The sequence below is a fragment of the Orycteropus afer genome, unplaced genomic scaffold, assembly GCF_000298275.1.
Source record: "Orycteropus afer afer isolate SDZICR_OR568_19922 unplaced genomic scaffold, OryAfe1.0 scaffold00321, whole genome shotgun sequence".
NCBI lineage: Eukaryota > Metazoa > Chordata > Mammalia > Tubulidentata > Orycteropodidae > Orycteropus > Orycteropus afer.
Window position 1 is genome coordinate 1,090,581 of NW_006921908.1, and position 22,136 is coordinate 1,112,716.

General features: G+C 35.7%; 1 protein-coding gene across 1 annotated transcript in view; it reads left to right on the forward strand.

Moving 5' to 3' along the window:
* Positions 1 to 22,136, forward strand: part of KIF18A (kinesin family member 18A) — a 125,358-nt gene that overhangs the window by 4,264 nt on the left and 98,958 nt on the right. The window contains exons 3-8 of the mRNA XM_007951951.2: positions 3,610 to 3,714; positions 4,180 to 4,290; positions 5,380 to 5,577; positions 16,829 to 17,005; positions 18,609 to 18,683; positions 18,906 to 19,018. Coding sequence (XP_007950142.1) covers positions 3,610 to 3,714; positions 4,180 to 4,290; positions 5,380 to 5,577; positions 16,829 to 17,005; positions 18,609 to 18,683; positions 18,906 to 19,018 — 779 coding nt within the window. The remainder of the gene's footprint in view (positions 1 to 3,609; positions 3,715 to 4,179; positions 4,291 to 5,379; positions 5,578 to 16,828; positions 17,006 to 18,608; positions 18,684 to 18,905; positions 19,019 to 22,136) is intronic.

Genomic DNA, 22,136 nt, shown 5'->3' on the forward strand with positions numbered 1-22,136 from the left:
TTCAGAAACCAGTTGAGAGACCTTCAACTTTTATTTCAAGAGTTCCAGTAAGAGGACAGAATAGGCAGAAAGACTGCACAGACCCTCTTCAACAAAGAAAAGGGGAACCAATTAACACAGATACAGAAGATAATCCTGGATCCTTGAGCCTTGAAGAGAAGGATATAGAAGTGGACTAAACTCCAACTAGCAGAAGAATTTTCATGAAAACACCAAAAAAGGAGACATATGGAGCTGCGGTCTGGCAGCGATCCTGACAGTACAGACAGCTTGGATATCACCGAGTGGTGGTAGGACCTAAGAATTAACCTAAAAATCACCCTGCTAGCCAGGGACTGCACTAAGGACTGTTCTGGTGGCTGGGAAATAAAAAGAGAAGCAGCAAAAAGAAGGCAGGCTGAGCTGTGGACTTCTGTCTGTCCGGAGGGTGCAGCCATTTTGAATGTCTACAGGTGGCTTGACCATTTTGGATATGTAAAGCAACAGCATTCTCCCAGATTCCAGGGACTTAAGAACAGGCTCCACTTGCCAGTAACACCAAAGACATTCCAAACCCAGATGACTGGAAAGGTGCAACATTCCCCTTGTTACTCTTATACCCCACACCCTCTTGGTGAATGGAGTTGTGGCCATCCCTCATTCCCACCCACTTTCTGGGCCGGCAGGAATTCCATCCCAATCTATGGTCTCAGATGGAGCCTGGGTGCCCTGCCCCAATGTTTTTTTGCTTTTTCCTGTTTTTTAGTTTGTTAGTTTTTGTCTGTTTTAAAACTACTATTATTGCTATTACTTTTGTCATTTTTACTATTACTCTTTATTCTTCCCCTCCCAGGTTCTAGTTTTCAGCTTTTTTTCTTTTCCCTGTTCCTAGTTTTTTTTTTTTTTTTTTTTTTCCCCTCTTTCTCATGGTTAACCCTGTTCCTTGTTTTTCTTTTTGCATTTTTCCCATTTTTTTCTTCATTATTCTACTTCTCTACCTTTTTTCCTCTTATTGCCCTCTTCCCAGATATTGCAGATTTTTTTTTTCTTTTTCTACTTTTTCTCTTTTTTCTTTTTTTTAGATACTGTTCCAGTGTGATTACACTGTTATTTTTTGTCCATTGGCTTTTACTTTTTTGATGGTTATTCATTTGTTATTTTTGTCTAACTGAGTGGAGGACAGCAACAGTCCCCATACAACACAACTATACCCATACCTCCTCCAGCTTCACTTACTGAGTGAGAGCCACCACTTCCTTCTCCACCAACAGGCCAATGATAAACAACCACCAACAAGAGACTGACTTACTTTGGCTGCTCTTCACAAATACTTAACAGAGATCTAAATACAATAATGCCACGATGTCTCGGAGACAACAGACCATCACAGTCCACACACAAAAAAGCAAGATAAAGTGATAGAAATAAGGGAGCAGGATACAGACCCAGAACACATCCCTGAGGAAGAAGCAGCATTGGAACTCTCTGGTAAGGAATTCAAAAGAATTATATTTAGATATCTTCAAAGGATTGAGAGATAGACCAAGGAAAACACAGACAAAACCCTAGGATAACTTTGGAAGAAAATACAAGAACAAAATGACAAAATAAATGAAAAATTAGAAATGATTCTAAATCTACAGATAGAAATCCAGAAGATTAATTCTAAATTGTCAGAAATAGATAACATAGATAACACATTGGAGGGGCCAAGGAGTAGAATTGATGCAATGGAAGACAGAATTAATGAGATTGAAGACAAATACCTGAATACGTCTTTGGAAAGGGATCAATCAGAAAAAAGATCAAAACAAAATGAAGATAGCCTACGGTTCACGTGGGATACGATCAAAAGAAATAACCTATGTGTCCTTGGAATTCCAGAACAGGAAGAGAAAAATAAAACCACTGAGAAAATTGTCCAAGATTTGTTGGAGGAGAACCTCCCTGATATGGTGAAAGATGAGAATATATCCATTCAGGAAGTCCAACAAACCCCAAACAGGATAGACCCCAAAAGAAAATCACCAAGACATACCATCATCAAGCTCATTAAACTTTTATTTCACTCTTCGTTTTGGCATCAGAGAAAATTTCTGATAATCATACCTCTCTTATTGCCATCTCCTAGTTTGATCCAGACAGAATTTCTTCATATTCCAAGAATGAATTAAAATCTTACATGTTTCTAGAGATTTTCTTGTTAGTCTAAAGCTAACAGAGAATTAAGACTCATTTCCTATAATTAACTAGTGAAAAAAATTGTTATGAACTCAATTATTGAAGAGGGCAGCAATATTAAAATTTCTCCTTAGATCCTTTTATAACTGGAGGAATTTTAAAGTTTGGTTGTTTTCATGGTTTTTGTTTTAATTTTTTCAAGATTTCTTTTCTCTCTTTTTAATCTGCTTTCTTTTTTTTTTTAGCAGTAAGACAGTTTCTCCTCTTAACAATTTTCCATCCAGGCTGTACACCAGAATTGCCTAGGAGCTTTTTTGAAAAATAGAAATGTCTGGGTTTAATCCCCTATATATGTTAATTTAAAGAATTTGAGGTGTCACCTAGGCAGCTATATTTTTAGACATGATTGAGGTGAATAAAGAGAAGCATTAGAAAAGTGATTACTGCTTACAGGGAAATAACTTTAGAAACTCCATACTATCATTATTCTACATTTAAGAGGTTCGTTATATTTGAAAATAATTTTTCATTGTAAAAAATTGTACCAACAATAAATTATCACTGGAGTATTAAAGTGCGAAAATAATTTATATAAAATAATTGTGAAGACTAATAATTATTTTAAATATTTTATCAATAATAGTTGTAATTGTCATTTGGTGTGTAAGTAGTAAACACTGTATACTTAATACCTTCATAAAATCAGTTAGTAGTATTGTTTCTGTAATTAAAAACAAAAAACACAGATGTGATTGGATACCATGTAGTAGAGTATGGGATTTTTGGCTTCAAGACCTACCCTGCTATTATCTTTGTGACTATGAACAGTCACCTAATCTTTTCATTCAAATGAGCGAGTCATTTGGAACTCATCATTGGGAATTATATTTTAAGCTTAACATAATTCAAGAATAAATGAAATTAATGCCATCTATCCTCAAGTATAAGGTGCTCTTTAACTCTTAAGCTCTAAAATTGTAAAAATCCATACTATTTGCATATCATGAAATTATAAATGTCATCTTCAGCAAGAACCATGCCATCATCATACAACCTGCATTTCATATCCATAGGAATTTCCCAAAACTATGTGTCTACTATATTTCCCAGGAAATAAGAAATAGCAATTTCCACCATCTTACTTATCTCTCTTTAATTATAGTCATCAAGTCAGGAATTATGGATTAAGAGTATAATGATTCTAACTTAGTTTCCATTTCAAACCTAAATAAACTCTTCTGTTTTTCTGGGATGGCAGAAATGATGTATCCTTATGACAACATAAGGTAGAAGAGGTACAATACATGAAAAACGAACAATGAATTGTTTTTGAGATATAATATGCATGTATGTGTGGATGTATGCACAAGTACATGCTTGCACTCGTGTGTATGTGTGTCTGTGTTACTGTTTTCTATCAGTAACTAAAGTCGTTCTTTTTATTTTAAGGTATATAATGAACAGATTCGTGATCTCTTGGTAAATTCAGGGCCACTTGCTGTCCGTGAAGATGCCCAAAAAGGTGTGGTGGTTCAGGGTTTGAGTTTACATCAGGTATGTGTTAGAAGCTTGTTTTTCCTCTGGTAGAAGAGCAAGTGTAGTTATTTAGCTGTTTCAATCAGCACTTCACTTACTTCGTATCCTGAAGGTAATGAAGGAAAGAAGAAAATAAGAGTATGTAAATAAAATGATCAGGATATGTTCTTGCTTCATTTGAAATAATTGAGTGAGTTTTTATATCAAAAATCCACTTGAACATTTTCTATCATGTATTATTTTGCATTATGCAGTTATTTTTTATAACAGATACTAGAAGAATTTTATTTTTCTAGTTTGTATATAACATCCAGCAAAGTACTAAGCAAGCGATATACAGTCAATATTGAATAGGATTGAATTTATAGAATGTATTATTTTCTTACATTTTATGTTCAAAATTCTTCTTGCTTATGAAAACTTTATCGAAAAATTTAAAGGTCAATTACTAATTTGTATATTTTTCTTCTATAAAACTTCTAGCCCAAATCCTCAGAAGAGATTTTACAGTTACTAGATAATGGAAACAAAAACAGATCACAGCATCCCACTGATATGAATGCTACATCTTCTCGTTCTCATGCTGTTTTCCAGGTAATAGGCCACTAGACTATCACTTGTAAAAGTAAATTTAAAAAAAATAAAGCCCAATTCAGGTGAAAGAAAAAAAAAATCTTCATTTGAGGGCTTCTCTACTTCTAGCACTTCCTTTATTTTGTAACTTTGAGAAGTTTCTATCACAAAGAATTTTTAGAACTGAGATAACAAATCAGAAATATAAATTTTCACTTTTGTAAAGAGATAGGATGGTAAAGTGGCAGAGATATTTATTTTTCTCAAGGTGGTGAAAATATTTAATCTTTCGAATAGATAATCGTGTATTCAGAACAAAATTTTGCTCTATAAATCTAGAATCACAGGATAAATAAATTGAGGTAATGTTGATTCAGTTTTTAAAAGATTTGACCGTTGAGATCAAATAGGTATTCTTATCTGTTGATGAAGTATGTTTCAGTTTAATAAAGTAATTTTTAGGAATACAATTTCAGAAAGAGTGAAAGAATAGGTAAGTAGCTATTTTTACTTGTAATTTCTGGTCTTGTTAATATACAGATTGTTATAAGATCTCATTCTGGATTATGCCATTTGGTATTCATAAGAAAGGAATACTTAAATTGAAACAATTCATATCTGAGGTAATTGAGCCATTCACAAAGTCTCCAGTACACAAAATTTTGTTAATCTTTTCTATTCTTACTACTGGCTTTTCTTAATACTTCATCTAACAGTGATCTCAGAGAAATGTTTATTTGTGACACCTTGATTTCCCTGAAATATTTTAGACTCTGCTTTATAAGAAAATTAGAATAAAAGGATCTTTAATGGAGTAAGAACTTGCTCATGTCTTTTAAGTTTATTGTCTAATGTATTTCAGTTAAACTGCTACAGAATAGCTTAAAATAGTTGACTAAATTATGCTTTTTTCTTATGGACAGTTGAATATAACAGGTGTACTTAGCCATCTTTGTTATATATGATATTTTCTTAATTATAACGATGTGCAACAATTTTAGAAATTTTAATTAACTCACTCTTCAATTTGGGGGAACATAAAGTATGTATTTCTCTTTAAATTTGTTAAATCTTATCCTCATTTTCCCTATTCACTTTTCATTTCAAAAGATATACTTGCGGCAACAAGACAAAACAGCAAGCATCAATCAAAGTGTTCGTATTGCCAAGATGTCACTTATTGACCTGGCAGGGTCTGAGCGTGCCAGTGCTACAAGTGCTCAAGGCATCCAGTTTAGAGAAGGCACAAATATTAATCAGTCACTTTTAGCTCTTGGGAACGTCATCAATGCCTTAGCAGATGCAAAGGTAGGTACTTTATATTATTTGTTTAAATATTTTATTTGGAACATACATAATTCTTAGAAAGATCTCACTGCCATCAAGTTTGATCTGACTTATAGCGACCCCTCTTTGGGTTTCGAAGGCAGTATCACTACGGAAATAAATTACCCAAACTTCCTTCCAAGAAGTAGCTGGTGGGTTTGAACCACCAGCCTTCTGGTTAGCAGTCAGATGCCTTAAGCACTACGCCACCAGAGCTCTCTAGAAAGATACTAATATAATTTTATTTTTACATTCTATTACAAATTAAATTTCAAAACCATATAAATTATGTTTACATGTAGATTAAATACCTCAGAGAGCCCAGTCTCTCAAACTGTGTCTTTAAATTGTTCTAAATTTGTCACTTTATAATTAGAGTTGATTGAATGAAAAGTATTGAATATTAAATTGATAATTGGCATTTTATGATACCTTTTTTTCACTTATTTTGAACTTAATTTTTTAAATGATCATTTTATGATTCTACACCATAGCAAGTATGATATCTGAATCGGCATGGATTCAAAACAAAAAGTAAAAGCATATCTTAAAAAACTAAATTCTGTTCACGTTAGTGTTGTGCATATTGTAAAATTGAGCTAAATATTAAGAAATGTTATTTTTCTTAAAGAGGGAGAATGGTTTAAAGTATAGTATGTAAGGAAAACATGTAATAGGCTAATATTTACGAGATGCTTGAGAAGCATGTAAAAACATTTTTGTATATATGATATACCAGAAATGTTTATAGAAATACATCATATTTAATAACTTTTATGTTTATGAAAACAACATCCGTTTTTAAATTTAAATTCAGGTCACGTTCAAACCAGGCACAGAGGCTTTAGGAAAATTCTCTTAAACTGTTCTAAATGTTAAATTTTGATTTAATATAAAATGGTGCAAAGTAAAACTTAGGGAATATTATAAGAAGAGAGAGAAATTACTGAAATCACATGAAAAGTAAAAAAAGCTATCTTTTATATTCTAAGGTAAGATCTCACATAAGCAGAAAGCATGATATAGAGATGGGTTTGCTAAAGTCAAGCCATTCATATAATTTATAATTGACTCCTAGTTTGTTGAATAAATTTATTCTACAAGAATACTTTATCTCACTACCATAACTGAAAAATAAATTGCTGTAAATGGTAGAAAATCGTAAAATGAGCACAATGAGAACACGACAGTGTTACTAAATTCTGATTGTATGTTGTTTGCTGAAGGCTCTAAGTCAGAGACTTAAAAGAGAGATTATAGTGTTACACAGTTATGAGAATAATAATCACAAAGCCACTTTTCTGAACGCTTCTTTCCTGATGCCAGCAGCCATGAAGCAGTTCTTTCTCTGACCCTAACCCCACCCCCCACCACTCATTTGTCATTTTGTCATGCTGTGGTGGCTTATGTGTTGCTGTGCAGCTGGAGTCTATGCCACTGCTTTTTCAAATACCAGCAGGGTCACCCATGGTGTACAGCTTTCAGCGGAGCTTCCAGACTAAAACAGACAATGAAGAATGAAGGGGCCATCCACTGCTCAAAGTATTAGCCAGTGAAAACCTTATGAATAGCAGTGAAATGTCTGATATATTACTGGAAAATTTAAGAATAGCTCTGAAACATTGTCTGATACAGTACTGGAAGATGAGCCTCTCAGGTCGGAAGGCACTCAAAATATGACTGGGAAAGAGCTGCCTCCTCAAGTAGTCAACTTTAATGATGTGGATGGAGTAAAGCTTTCAGGACCTCCATATACTGGTGTGGCATGACACAGAAAGTGAAGAAACAGGTGCAAACATCCATTAATAATCAGAACATGGAATATTTGATGTACGAATCTGGGAAAATTGGAAGTTGTCAAAAATGAAATGGAAGACATAAAGATTGATATCCTATGAATTACTGAGCTGAAATGGACTGATTTTGGCCTTTTAGAATCAGAAGAGGAATGGCATAGCATCCATTGTCACAAAAAATGTTTCAAGATCTATCCTGAAGTGCAGTGCTGTTGGTGATAGGATGGTATCCATATGCCTACACAGAAAAGCAGTTAATACTACTATTTTTCAAATTTATACAGCAATGACCAAAGCCAAAGGTGTGGAATTTAAAGATTTTTACCAAGCTTTGCTGTCTGAAATTGACCAAACATGGAGTCAAGGTGTATTGATTATTACTAATGATTGGAATACAAAAGTTGGAAACTGAGAACCACTAGTAGTTGGAAAATAATGGTATTGGTTATAGAAATGACACCAAAAATCACATGATAGAATTTTGCAAGACCAACAACTTATTCATTGCAAATAACTTTTTTGAAGAACTTGAATAGTGGCTGTACACATGGACATCACCAGATGGAATACACAAGAATCAGATTGACTACATCTGGAAAGAGATGATGGAGAAGCTCAATATGTTCAGCCAGAACAAGACCAGGAGCTATCTAGGAAAGAAACCATCAGTTGCTCATATGCCAATTCAAGTTGAAGCTGAAGAAAATTAAAACAAGTATACAAGAGCCAAAATATAACCTTGATTATATCTCACCTAAATTTGGAGACCATCTGAAGAATAGAATTGATTCGTTGAACACAAGTAACTGAAAACCAGACGAATTGTGCTATGACACCAAGAACTTCATACATGAAGAAATCACAAGATCATTAAAAAGACAGGAAAGGAAAAAAAAAAAGGGATGTCAGAAGAGATTCTAAAACTTGCTCTTGAATGGAAAGTAGCTAAGCAAATGGAAGAAATGACAAGATAAAAGAGCTGAACAGAAGATTTTAAAGAGCAGATCAAGAAGATAGTCGGTTATTATAATGTAACATGCAAAGACCAGGAGTTAGAAAATCCAAAGGTAAGAACACACTCAGCATTTCTCAAGCTGAAAGAACTGAATAACAAATTCAAGCCTCGAGTTGCAATATTGAAAGATTCTATGGGTAAAATACTGAGAGATGCAGGAAACATCAAGAGAAGATGGGAGGAATACACAGAGTCACTGACTCACTGTACCAAAAACAATTGCTCAATGTTTATCTATTTCAGAAAATGGCATATGATTAAGCACTGGTGGTACTGAAGGAGGAAGTCAAAGCTGCACTGAATGAATTGGTGAAAAACAAGGCTCCAGAAATGTTTCAACAAACAGATGCCACGCTGGTAGCACTTCCTCATCTATTCCAAGAGATACAGTGGATAGCTGCCTGGCCAACTGACTGGAAGAAATTCATATTTGTATCCATTCCAAAGAAAGGTGATCCACAGAATGTGGAAATTATCAAACAATATCATTAATATCATACTCAGGTAAAATTTTGTTGAAGATAATTCAGAAATGCCTGCAGCAATATATTGACAGGAAGCTTCCAGAAATACAAGCTGGAATCAGAAGAGGACATAGAAGGAAGAATATCATTGCTGATATCAGATGGACCTTGGCTGAAAGCAAAGACTACCAGAAAGATGTTTACTTCTGTGTTATTGACTATGCAAAAGCATTTGACTGTGTGGATCAAACAAATTATGGATAACATTGAGAAGAGTGGGAATTACAGAACATTTGATTGTGCTCATGAGAAACCTATACACAGACCAGGAGGCTGTTGTTCAAACAAAGCAAAGGGATACCACATGGTTTAAAATCAGGAAGGGAGTGTGTCAAGGTTGTATCCTTTTGCCATACTTATTCAATCTGTATGCTGAACAAATAATCTGTGAAGGTGGATTATATAAGGAACATGGATCAGGTTTGGAGGAAGACTCATTAACAATCTGCGATATGCAGACGACACAACTTTGCTGAAAGTGAGGATGACTTGAAGCACTTACTGATGAAGATTAAAGACCACAGTCAGCAGTACAGATTACACTTCAACATAAAGAAAATGAAAATCCTCACAACTGGGCCAATAAGCAGCATCATGATGAATGGAGAAAAGATTGAAGTTGTCCAAGATTTCATATTACTTGGTTCCACGGTCAACACCAATGGAAGCAGCAGTCAAGATATCAGATAACATATTGCACTGGGCAAATGTGCTGCAAAAGACCTCTTTAAAGTGCTGAAGAGCAGCAATGTCTCTGAAGATGAAGGCGCGCCTAATCCAATCCATGGTATTTTCAACCGTATCATAGGGATGTGAAAGCTGGACAGTGAATAACGAAGACCAGAGAAGAGTCGATGCTTTTGAATTTGGTGTTGACGAAAAATACTGGAAGTGCCATGGACTGCCAGAACTAACAAATCTGTCCTAGAAGAAGTGAGCTGGAATGCTCCTTGGAAGCCAGAATGTCCAGACTTTGTCTGACCTATTTTGGTAATGTTGTCAGAAGGTACCATTCCCTGGAGAAGGATATCATGCTTGGCAAAGTGGACGGTCACTGAAAAAGAGGCAGGCTCTCAACAAGTTGGATTGACACAGTGGCTGCAATGATGGGCTCATGTACAGCAAGGATATGAAGCTAGCGCAGGACGGGGCAATGTTTTGTTCTGTTGTACATAGTGTTGCTATGAGTCAGATCTGATTTGAGGGCACCTAACAAGAGCCACACCCTAACTCAGATCTCACAAGTTAAAAGGACACTGTCTTTCAGATTTCCAAATAGATATCACCACAAGTTTGGGTTTTCACGCAATACCTTCAACACCTGTGCCACCCACAATTTTGGGAGTTCCTTCACTTCTGACCTGCTGGTTCTTGCTATTTTTTTTTGCTTTTAATAATTCACAGGAAGTAACTCATAGAACTCACAGAAGATACTTATGATCATAGCAAAAAACTGTATGTGTGTTGTTGTTACATGGTGTTGAGTCAGCTCTGAATTGTAGTGATCCTATGTACAACAAAACGAAACACTGCTTGCTCCTGCATCATCCTCCCCATCCTTGCTATAGTTGAGCTCATCATTGCAGCCGGTGCGTTGGTCCATCACATTGAGGGTCTTTCTCTTTTTCTCTGACCCTCCACTTTGCCAAGCACATTATCCTCCAGGGAATAGTCCCTTTCGACAACATTACCAAAGTAGGTCAGATGAAATCTGGCCATTCTCACTTCCAAGGAGCATCCCAGCTGCATATATTCCAGTATAGATTTGTTCTTTCTTCTGGCAGTCCATGGTATTTTCAGTATTCTTCTCCAACACCATAATTCAAATGCACCAACTCTTTGGTTTTCCTTATTCACTGTCCAACTTTCACATTCCTATGATGTGGTTGAAAATACCATAAATTGAGTTAGGCGCACCTTCATCTTCAAAGAGACATCTTTGCTCTCCAGCACTTCAGAGAGGTCTTTTGCAGCAGATTTGCCCAGTGCAATATGTCGTCTGATTTCTTGACTGCTGCTTCCATTGGTGTTGATTGTGGAACCAAGTAATATGAAATCTTTCACAACTTCTGTTCTGGTTACTTAGTGCCACTCTGACAGAAATATACCACCAGTGGGATGGCTTGAACAAACCAAAGTTTGTTCTCTACAGTTCGGGAGGCTAGAAGTCCAAGTTCCAAGTGCCAGGCTCTGGGGGCTGTGTGAAAGCCCCTCAACCTTGGGCTTCAGCTCTGCCTCTAGCTCCCAGCCCACTGAAGCTAGAGGTGTCTCTTCACTCAGGCAGCTACTGGCTGCTGAGGCTAACTAGCCCAAGGTTGACATAAATTGGCATGGTCCAGATGTTCCCAGTCCACATGGCAGGCCATTAATTCAGGTCCATTGAAAGTCCCCAGGTCGGCAGAGCATGGCAGACTGGTGAACAACACAGCTACACACAGGGTTCAAGCATGCCATAAGCTAGAGACCATTCCCAAAGCTGTTTCTTATATACGGGAAGCAGACCACATATCCAAAGCAGCTACTCAGCTGCTCCAATAGATTCCACCATGGAGCTAATTACCAATCTCCTACATTCAGCTGCCCAGCCACTCAACCAGGCCCAGCCAAGTTGATGCACGAACTTAACCACCACAACTTTAGTCTTTTCTCCATTCATCACGATGCTGCTTATAGGTCCAGTTGTGAGGATTTTCGTTTTCGTTATGTTGAGGTGTAATCTGTACTGCGGACTACAGTCTTTAATCTTCATCAGTAAGTGTTTCAAGTCATCCTCACTTTCAGCAAGCAAAGTTGTACCGTCTGTGTATCGCAGGTTGTTAATGAGTCTTCCTCCAATCCTGATCCATATTCTTCTTCATTTAGTCCAGCTTCACAGATTATTTGCTCAGCATAGAGATTGAATAAGTACGGCGAAAGGATACAATCCTGACACACTCCCTTCCTGACTTTAAACCATGCAGTATCCCTTTGTTCTGTTCAAACGACAGCCTCCTGGTTTGTGTACAGGTTTCTCATGAGCACAGTTAAGTGCTCTGTAATTCCCATTCTTCTCAATGTTATCCATAATTTGTTTTCATTCACAGTCAAATGCTTTCGTGTAGTCAATAAAACAAAAGTAAACATTTTTCTGGTAGTCTTTACTTTCAGCCAAGGTCTATCTGATACCAGCAATGATATCCCTCGTTCCACATCCTCTTCTGAATCCAGCTTCACAGTTCTGAAAGTTCCCTGTCAGCATACTGCCAAAACCATTTTTGAATTATCTTCAGCAAAATTTTACTTGAGTGTGATACAAATGATAATGTTCAATAATATCCACATTCTGTGCAATCACCTTTCTTTTGAATGGGCAAAAGAAAGATACCATTCTCTTCCAGTCACTTGGCCTGGGAGCTGTCTTCTAAATTACTTGGCATTAACGAGTAAGCTCCCTGAGCACAGCATCCATTTGTTGAAACTTCTTAATTGGTTTTCCATCAATTCCTGGAGGCTTGTTTTTCACCAATCCCTTCAGTGCAGTTTTGACTTATTCCTTCATTACCATTGGTTCTTGATCATATGCCACTTCTTAGTGTCGTTGAACATCAACCAATTCTGTTTTGTACCATGATTCTCTGTATTCCTTCCATCTTCTTTTGATACATCCTGCATCATTCAATATTTGTCCCATGGAATCCATCATTATTGCAACTCAAGGCATTTTTTCATTTGTTTCAGCTTGAGAAATTCAGAGCAAGTTCTTCCCTTTTGCTTTTCTAACTCCAGGTCTTTGCACATTTCATGATAATAATTGACTGTCTTCTCAAGCTGCTTTTTGAAATCTTCTGTTCAGCTCTTTTATCTTGGCATTTCTTCCATTTACTTTAGCTACTCTCCATTCAAAAGCAAGTTTCAGTCTCTTCTGATACCCATTTTGTTCTTTTCTTCCTTTCCTGTCTTTTTAATGACCTTTTGCTTTCATCATGTAGTATGTTCTTGATGTCATCCCCCAAGTTGTCTGATTTTCAGTCATTGGTGTTCAGCGCTTCAAATCTACTCTTCAGATCATCTCTGCATTCATGTGGAATGCAATCAAGGTTATATTGAGATCATATGTAGCAATTGTTAAATAGGAACACATTTGATACTTTTTTTTTTTTTAAGGATATACTTAAGAACGCTCAGGATAAGGTCTAGGAGACTTCCCAATGGTGAGCTACCACATCCCAAGGGGTGCTCTACTCTCCTCTTGCACCGATGTCTTTCACCACCCAGGAAGCTCAAGCATTTCATGTCCAAAATCTTTATCAAGGCTTCATTGTATAGGCTTGACCTCTTTGAGGTCAGCTGATATCTGGCAACTATGTGATTTTTGTGAGTTGTGCCCCACAGTCATTTGCACAGACTTTTAAGTGTTAAGTTACCAAAAGTACCTTCATTACTCAGGAAAATTCAGTGGCTTAGAGTTATTTTTCAGGAAACAATGAAAGACAAAATTTAATTTTCTAACTCTACAACAAATGTTAAAGACACTACCACAACTTACTCCTTTGTATTTGAAGAATCAGAAAACATTAAAAGAAAGTTATAAGAAGCCATCTTCATCACTTTATCAGTGCTTAATGGTTGTCCCATATATGTGAAATAATTTCAGGTAGTAATAACATTGCATATTTTATACTGTTTAGCAAAGACTGCTGTGGTGAAGAGCATAGTACTACTGGGAGTTGGGAAACCTAGCTCTTATTTCTAGGTCTGAATTACAAATTGTGTGACTTGGGGCAAGTCATGTCACTTTTTGCTTAGCTTAATTTTCTCTTTTGTAATATGAAATGTTTATATTGAGTAGGTTGCATTTACCTTAATGTTGTAACTAATAATCAGTTTTTTACATGGAAGTACTTTTATTATATATATATATATAATTGTGATTTGGGTGAAAGTTTACAGAGCAAATTCACTTTCCATATAGCAGTTCACACACCTGTTGCCTGATGACATTGACTATAATTTACCTTAATGCAAAAGCTCCCCTCCCATTCCTCCCAATAGTTACCTCTTCCCTGTGTCCCTCCCTCCATGCATTCCTGTCCCCTCATCTGTCTCCCTGTGCATAAACAGCCCTTCTTTCTCCCATGATCATACTCTCCAAGGAGTGTATGTACCTCAGGTACATGTTCAACTCATATGCCTGTCTTTTGTTTGGCTGGAAACCACAGGTATGCTTTCAATTCCAGACCTGAAGGGCAGCTAGGGAACATAGTCTCAGTGGTTCCACCAGACTCTATCAGACCAGGAAATCTAGTCCCACCTCTCCCCACCCCCCCACCCCCCAATGATTTTGAGTTTTGTTCCACATTGTTCTCCCTCTCTATCCAGGATCTTCTATGTAGATCCCACTAAGAATGGTTGACAGTGGTAGCCAGGCACCATCTAGTTCTTCTGGTCTCATAGTCATATAGGCTGAGGATCGCATAGTGTACCAGTCGTGAGGACGAATTGTTTCCATGGATTTTTTGTTTTCTTCATTCTTTTTTGCTCTGGACGAGGCAAGACCCATTGTTGCATCTAGATGGCTGCTTGCAAGTTTTTAAGATCCCAGTCATTACTCGCCTAAGTAGGAAGTGAAACAATGTTTTGTGTAGTGTGTTATGCCAGTTGAGTTTGATGTCCCCTGCGACTGTGGTCCCGAGCCCACAGATTCAACTACTCGCGCCCTCTGGGTAGCTGGCTGTGACCAAGAAGTGACTACAACTTTGTCCCTTGTCAGCTCTACTATACCCCTGGGGATTCTCACAAAACATACAAATACACTTGTAGAACCATTGTCTGCCAACCCTATACATGGTCTTGGGTACACTCACTGCTGCATAGATACACCTAATAGTTCAGCCTATCCACCCACCTATCCAGCAGTATACCCATATTTGCCTTCACTGACAACGCAGTACTCTATGTGCAAAAGGGTTCATCTTTGTTGTCTGCACCTCCCATGTCCCTCTCTCTGTCTGCCTCAATGCCACCATGTTGATCACTCACATTTGGTACATTGCCCTTCTCTTCACCCAAATTAATACTTATCTCTACCTATCTAACAGTGTTCCCTCCCATCCCTGGTAACCAACAAAGAAAATTTCCTTCCATATGTAAACTGTTCCTAGGCTTTTACAATAACTGAGTAATATAATATTTGTCCTTCTGTGATTGACTTATTTCACTCAGCATAATGTCTTGGAAGTTCGTCCACATTATGTGATGTTTTGCAGATTCTACATTATTCTTTAGGGTTGCATAGTATTCCATTGTGTGTTTTGGTTATCCATTCCTCAGTTGATGGACACCTAGGTTGTTTCCATCTTTTGGCTAATTGTAAATAGTGCTGCAATGAACATGGGTGTGCATATGTCTGTTCTTGTCATGGCTCTTACTTCTTTAGGATATATACCTAGTAATGGAATGGCTGGATCAAATGGTATTTCTAGTTCCAACGTTTAAGGAATCTCCATGCTGCTTCTATGGAAATACTTTTGGAAGATTTGTTTCTTACATTAAAATCAGACTCGTATCTTTTAAATAAAAGAAAACCTGGAAAAATTAAGTTTTAAGGGAACTTTATTGGTGCCAGCATTAAAGTACTCAGCTGCTAACCAAACGGTCAGCAGTTTGAACCCACTAGCCACTTTGCAGGATAAAGATACAGCAGTCTGCTTCCATATGGCTTCACAACCTTGGAAACCCTATGAGGCAGTTCTATTCTGTCCTTACAGAGTCTGTATAAGTTGAAATTGACTTGATGGCCATGGTTTGGTTTGATTTTTTTAGAGGTTCAGGTGAAGTATCTCTGAGATGGTAATTATAATTTATTTTATGTCTGTGTTAGGTGGTTATTTAACAAGAGAAATAGCTCTATGCTGTGCAGAATTCTTATTATTCCTGTAACATATTTGTAAAGGAACCATAGTGGTTCAGTGGTTAAAGCAGTCGGCTGCTAACTGAAATGTCAGCACTTCAAACCCCCCAGCCTCTCTGTAACAGATTAATGTGGTACTCTGCTCCCATAAAGATAACAGCCTCAGAAACCCTTATGGAGCAATTCTGTTCTGTCTTAAAGGGTCGCTATGAGTTGGAATCAACTCGACGACAATGAGTTAGTTTCTTTAGTATATTTGTATGTTGTTAGCTTTCATTGAACCATTTCCGCACTCATGGCAACCCCATGCACAGCGGGATCAGACCCTTGTGATCCATAGAGTTTTCGGTGGATGATTTTGCAGAAGTAAATTTGCAAGCCTTTCTTCCTAATCTATATTGGTCTGGAAACTCCATCGACATCTGTTCTGCATGATGGCAACATGCAAGCCTCTGCTAACAGAAGAATGGTGAGTCGTGGTTGTACTTGAGGTGCATTGGACGAGAATCACATCTGATTCTCCCACACTGACCACCCTCCTTGTATATTTATATATAACATAGGGCATATATGTTTACTTTTATATCTTTATTCCTTTTAAGAAATAATGGAAATATTTTTAAATGAACATTTTATTTTAAAATAGTTGCAGATTTGCAGGAAAGTTGCAGATAATGGAGAAAGTTCCCATATATCCTAAACCTAGTTTTTCCAGTTGTTAAACATCTTACATTAGTATAGACCATTTATTGCAAATAATGAAGTCATATTGATACATCATTACTAATTAAAGTCCATTCTTATTCAGGTGGAGATGTAATTTTTAAATAAGGTATTTGTTTTATGTATTCAGTGAATAGTTCATAAAGATTCATTATCACCAGTTGGATCACCAATTACATCTTTAAGTCTGGGCAAAGTTGAGCAATTCTTAAATCTTATAGAGAAGTAGTAGCAAGTTGCATTTAAATTTGAAAATGACATAAGAATTCTTTTTTTGTTCTTTCAGAGAAAGAATCAGCATATTCCTTACAGAAATAGTAAGCTCACTCGCTTGTTAAAGGATTCTCTTGGAGGAAACTGTCAAACTATAATGATAGCTGCTATTAGTCCTTCCTCTGTGTTCTACGATGACACATACAATACTCTTAAGTATGCTAACCGTGCAAAGGAAATTAAATCTTCTGTAAGTGTGTTTACTCTGCCTTTGTTAATTATTGGATGTATATTATTTTTACAATTATAATGAAATTATTAATTAGGTATGTGTTTCTAATGAGTTAGAAACCTGAGAATTAGAAATGTTTGTTGACCTAGTTAATTCAGCATTAGCTCAGACAGTTAAACTATTAAGCATTTTGTTTATGTAAAAATAGTTACTATTCTATTATTAAATATTTTGGGAGGTAGAATGCTATAGTACCTTTCTTCCCAACCTTTTTTCTATGATGGCACATTCTATTTGGTTGTTACTCTGGAGTATTCAGCCAAGATATATGGCTACATAGATGTTACCTGAGCGGATCAGTTTCTCACCAAACCTGTAACACATTTACAGCAGCCAAGGATGATGCTCTGCTTTAGCCCAAACCAACACTTTCTGCCTGTGTAACTTGAAAATATTAATCTCTCCAAGCTTCAGTTATTTCTTCTGTAAAATAGGTATAATATCTACCTCATAGTGTAATTGTAACAACTAAGTGGAATAGTGCATGTAAGTTATCAGATGCCTACCTGGCACAAAGTAGGTATTATATTACTTCCTTTTATCTCACTTTTAGGATTTTATATAAGTTTATAAAGTAAATAGCCTTTTCTAAAGAATTTCTTTCTACATTTGTGTTGTTGGTGTAATCAATCTCTGTTCTCCAGAAATAAGATAATGATTGGTTAGTTCATTATTTTTGCCAAGAGTTTGGGATGCTTAAAAACACAGATCTCAGATTGGAAGAGACATAGAGTTAAACTGGTATGATGACGACTCTTGCCCTTTACCTCTCTGCCAGTCCCATTAAATTTTTGAAGATGAGCACATTATTGTCATCCTTAGAGAAATGTTCATATATTATATGATTAGTTAGGAAAGATCCCTCTATATAGACTTACAAAAAGTTTTTAAATACTTTGTAATGTAATCCGTAAACTAACCCATTTAAGAAGGCATTTTTTAGCTTCATTTCGCAGGTGAGGAAGGCAATACTCAGAGACTTCTAAGTAATTAACTCTAAGTATATATACTATACGTGTGTATGTATATATGTATACACATACATGCGCTGAGAGTTGGGAAGCCTAGCTCTTATTGCTAGCTCTAGTTAAGTGAGAAGTGGGCAGGGCTTCAAAATCAAGAATTTGAACTTAGGTGTTTAATGTTCTCTTCACTATTCTGTGGCTTCCAGAGAACCCATACCATTATAAAAAGGAGAAAATAAAAAACTAAAACCTCATTGAACTTGTGAATGACTATTATATAAAATTAACTCTGAATTTCTTAGAAATCAAAGAAAATAGGAAGTGGGCAATTTGTATTGTGAATATTTGCTTTTCAGGTAGTTTAAAGTATCTTAAATGGTAAAACAATTTCCTTATAATTTTATTTACATTATTAATGTGTTCATCATATCCTCTTGTAATAGATTTTAAGCATGAACATAACTGATGATGATTGTCACCTAATAATTATCTCAAATTCTGAATTGGTGGTGTCAGAATGAGGACATAATGCCATTTTGTGTGTGTATATATCTGATTATTATTTTTGTATACTCATTTATAAATTCTTTTAACAGTTGAAGAGCAATGTTCTTAGTCTCAACAATCATATAACTCAATATGTAAAGATCTGTAATGAGCAGAAGAAAGAGGTATGTCTACTTGCATTATTGTGCTAATCTCCCTCAATTTATAGGACTCTGCAATCTTAATTGTTCTAAAATTTAATAAATTTTTATATAACTGAAATATTTTTATTACATATATAATACTCAGTTATTTTTCACTGGTAAAATTTTATTATACCTTTAGAATGATGGTCATATATAATGGAGACTTGATTTGTATTTTAACTAGTGTTTTCTGTCTACTAGATTTTAATGTTAAAAGAAAAATTAAAAGCCTATGAAGTACAGAAAGCCTTTGTTGATAAAAATAACAAAGCAAAGTTAATGATTTCAAGCCCTCAGGAAAAAGAAATCAAAAGGTAAAAAAAGATCTCATTTTAAGGAATTTATAGTTTTAAAATTCAATCATATATTTAATATTAATCAGTTAATCATTGTTGTGTAAATGTGCTTTTCCTTCAAAGAATTAAGACAGATTTATAAATAGTCCCATTTAGGGCACTAATTCAAGAGATGGAAATTCTTGAGTTATTTTAGGAGGGTAGTAAGGGATTCCTGGACAAATTGTGAGAATTACTCCTTACTATGGGAATCAGCATATTAAAAGGTCTGAAAATCCTTTTAATAAAAGCATCTACTCAACTTTTATTAGAGTTGTTTAAAACTTATTTGAAGTCCTCCAGAGCCAATTTTCTGTGATTACCAATATGAGAAACTAACCACTTTTAACCACCACTTAAACCAATTGTTTTTCATAAGTTTTGGAATCTAGAGTTTGTAGCAATCTTGGAGTATGTAAGGGGGACAGGAAGACTCTAGTTAACAGTGATTTTCCAACCTAGCTTCAGCCACAACAACTTTTGTTGTTGCTGTTCAATTGAATTGATAAATTGAGGTTTTACATAAAATAACCCTGATTTGAAAATGTTTTTTTCTTTTCCTATTTTAAAATGGTTGAGCTCATTTTAAACCCATGTTAATCTCATGATCACTACAATGACCCTGTGAAATGACAGAAGGAGAAGTATTGCTTTTTCATTTACAGATAAGGGCAAGGACTGTAAATCACATCTTTGAAATCTTAATCCCTTTGCTTCCATATTGTGCTACTTGAAAAGCGTTGTAAGAAATTATGACAACTTTTTTTTATCAATGAACATGAATCACTTTTTCATATAGCATAATGTGTTAATGATATAAGACATCTGGTGATGCTGGAGATTTTCTAAAGTGTTTTAAGTTCTTTCCATTTAATCTAACAACCCACTTTCAAGATAGCAATGTATATATATTCTTTTATTAGTCTTAGGATACCTTATGTTATATTGCACCAATTTTACAAAATTTTTAAATAACTAAGTGTACATAATTCCTTCTGTTGATTTAATCTCATCAAAGAAAGCTTTTAAAATTGATATATTATTTCTTGTTTTGTTATTATTTCCTTTTATTAAAATGCAATGTAGACTTGCTCTCATCCAACCACATAACTCTTTTAATAACAAGTTTCTTCAAAGGCACAGAAGTCACCAACTATTCACATTTGGTGCCATTGCTTGCATAGGATGGTGTAATTTAGCAGCACTTAACTAGGTCTAGTTTACCAGTTAAAACCTTAAGAAGAAGTAGTATTTCCTGCAGTTGTTGGCTTTAAATTCTTGGACCTTTCCCTTTGTGGTGAAATGATTCTGGAGGGAATTGACCTCAACTATGAAATAAGCTCTAGTTAGGTATTTTTCACATTTCAATATGACTGTTAACCAACAGTAAAAACTTTGAGCTTAAATTTCTGGCAACATGTTAAATAATTTACTTTTATTTATAAAGAAGGTAATATTAAAATTGCATACCCCACAGTTTTTGTCATACTGGCTCAAAAGTGACTGGCTCTTGAGAGACATATACCTTTATTCCATTAATTATATTGTTACATGAGACCTTTTATTGCCATGAGTTTTCAAAGTTTATTTTTCTATTAAAGTTTGGAAAAAACTTTAAGACATTTAAACATATAAAAGGAAGAATATATAGTATTTGCTATCTGGCAAAGCTATTTAGAAAAATAGTATTTAAAAGGAAGTCATAAAAAGAAAATTGTTCTATAGACAGAGTAATTTTAACTATCACTTTTAACTATTCTAAGAATATTGGTAAAGTTTGTTTTTTTTTTTCTATTACTTTAATATTTTAAATGACTTGCTGTTATTGTTAGGTGCCATACAGATATCTCCAGCTCATAGCGACTCTATCTATGTACAACAGAACAAAACACTGCTTGGTCCTACAAGCCCCACAATCCCTGGTATACCTGAGCCCATCGTTGCAGGCCACTGTGTCAATCCATCTTGTTGAGGGCTGTCCCCTTTTTTGTTGACCCTCCACTTTACCAAGCATGATATCATTCAGGGAATGGTTCTTTCTGACAACATGACCAAAGTAGGTCAGACAAAGTCTGGCCATTCTCGTTTCCAAGGAGCATTCCACCTGCACTTCTTCCAGGACAGATTTGTTAGTTCTTTTAGCAGACCATGGTACTTTTAGTATTGTTCACCAACACCACAACTAAAAGCATCAACTCTTCTTCAGTCTTCCTTGTTCATTGTCCAGCTCTCATATACATATGAGGTGATTAAAAATACCATAGCTTAGGTTAGGTGAACCTTAGTCTTCAAGGAGAAATCTTTACTCTTCAGCACTTGAAAGAGTTCTTTTGGAGCAGATCTTTCCAATGCAACACGGCATCTAATGTCTTAACTGCTGCTTCAATTGGTGTTGATTATAGAACCAAGTAATATGAAGTCTTTGACAACTTCAGTCTTTTCTCCATTTATCATGATGCTGCTTATTGGTCCAGTTGTGAGGATTTTTGTTTTCTTTCTATTGAGGTGTAATCCGTAGTGCAGACTACAGTCTTTAATTTTCATCAGAAAGTGCTTCAAGTGATCCTCACTTTCAGCAAGCAAAGTTGTGTTGTTTGCATATCACAGGTTGTTAATGAGTCTTCCTCCAATCCTGATGGCATGTTCTTCTACATATAATCCAACTTCTTGGATTATTTGTTCAGCGTATAGATTGAATAAATATGTTGAAATGATACAACCATGACACAATCCGTTCCCGATTTTAAACCATGCAGTATTGTTCTGTTTGAACGACAGCCTCCTGGTCTATGTACAGGTTCCTCAAGAGTACAATTAAGTGTTCCGTAATTCCTGTTCTTCTCTATGTTAGCCACAATTTCTTATGATCTGCACAGTCGGATGCTTTTGTATAGTCAATAAAACACAAGTAAACATCTTTCTGATATTCTTTGCTTTGAGCCAGGATCCATCTGACATCAGCAATGGTATCCCTCATTCCACATCGCCTTCTGAATCCAGCTTGCATTTCTGGAAGTTCTCTGTCAATATACTGCTGCAACCATTTTTGAATTATCTGTAAGATTTTACTTGCATATTATATTAATAATATTGTTGG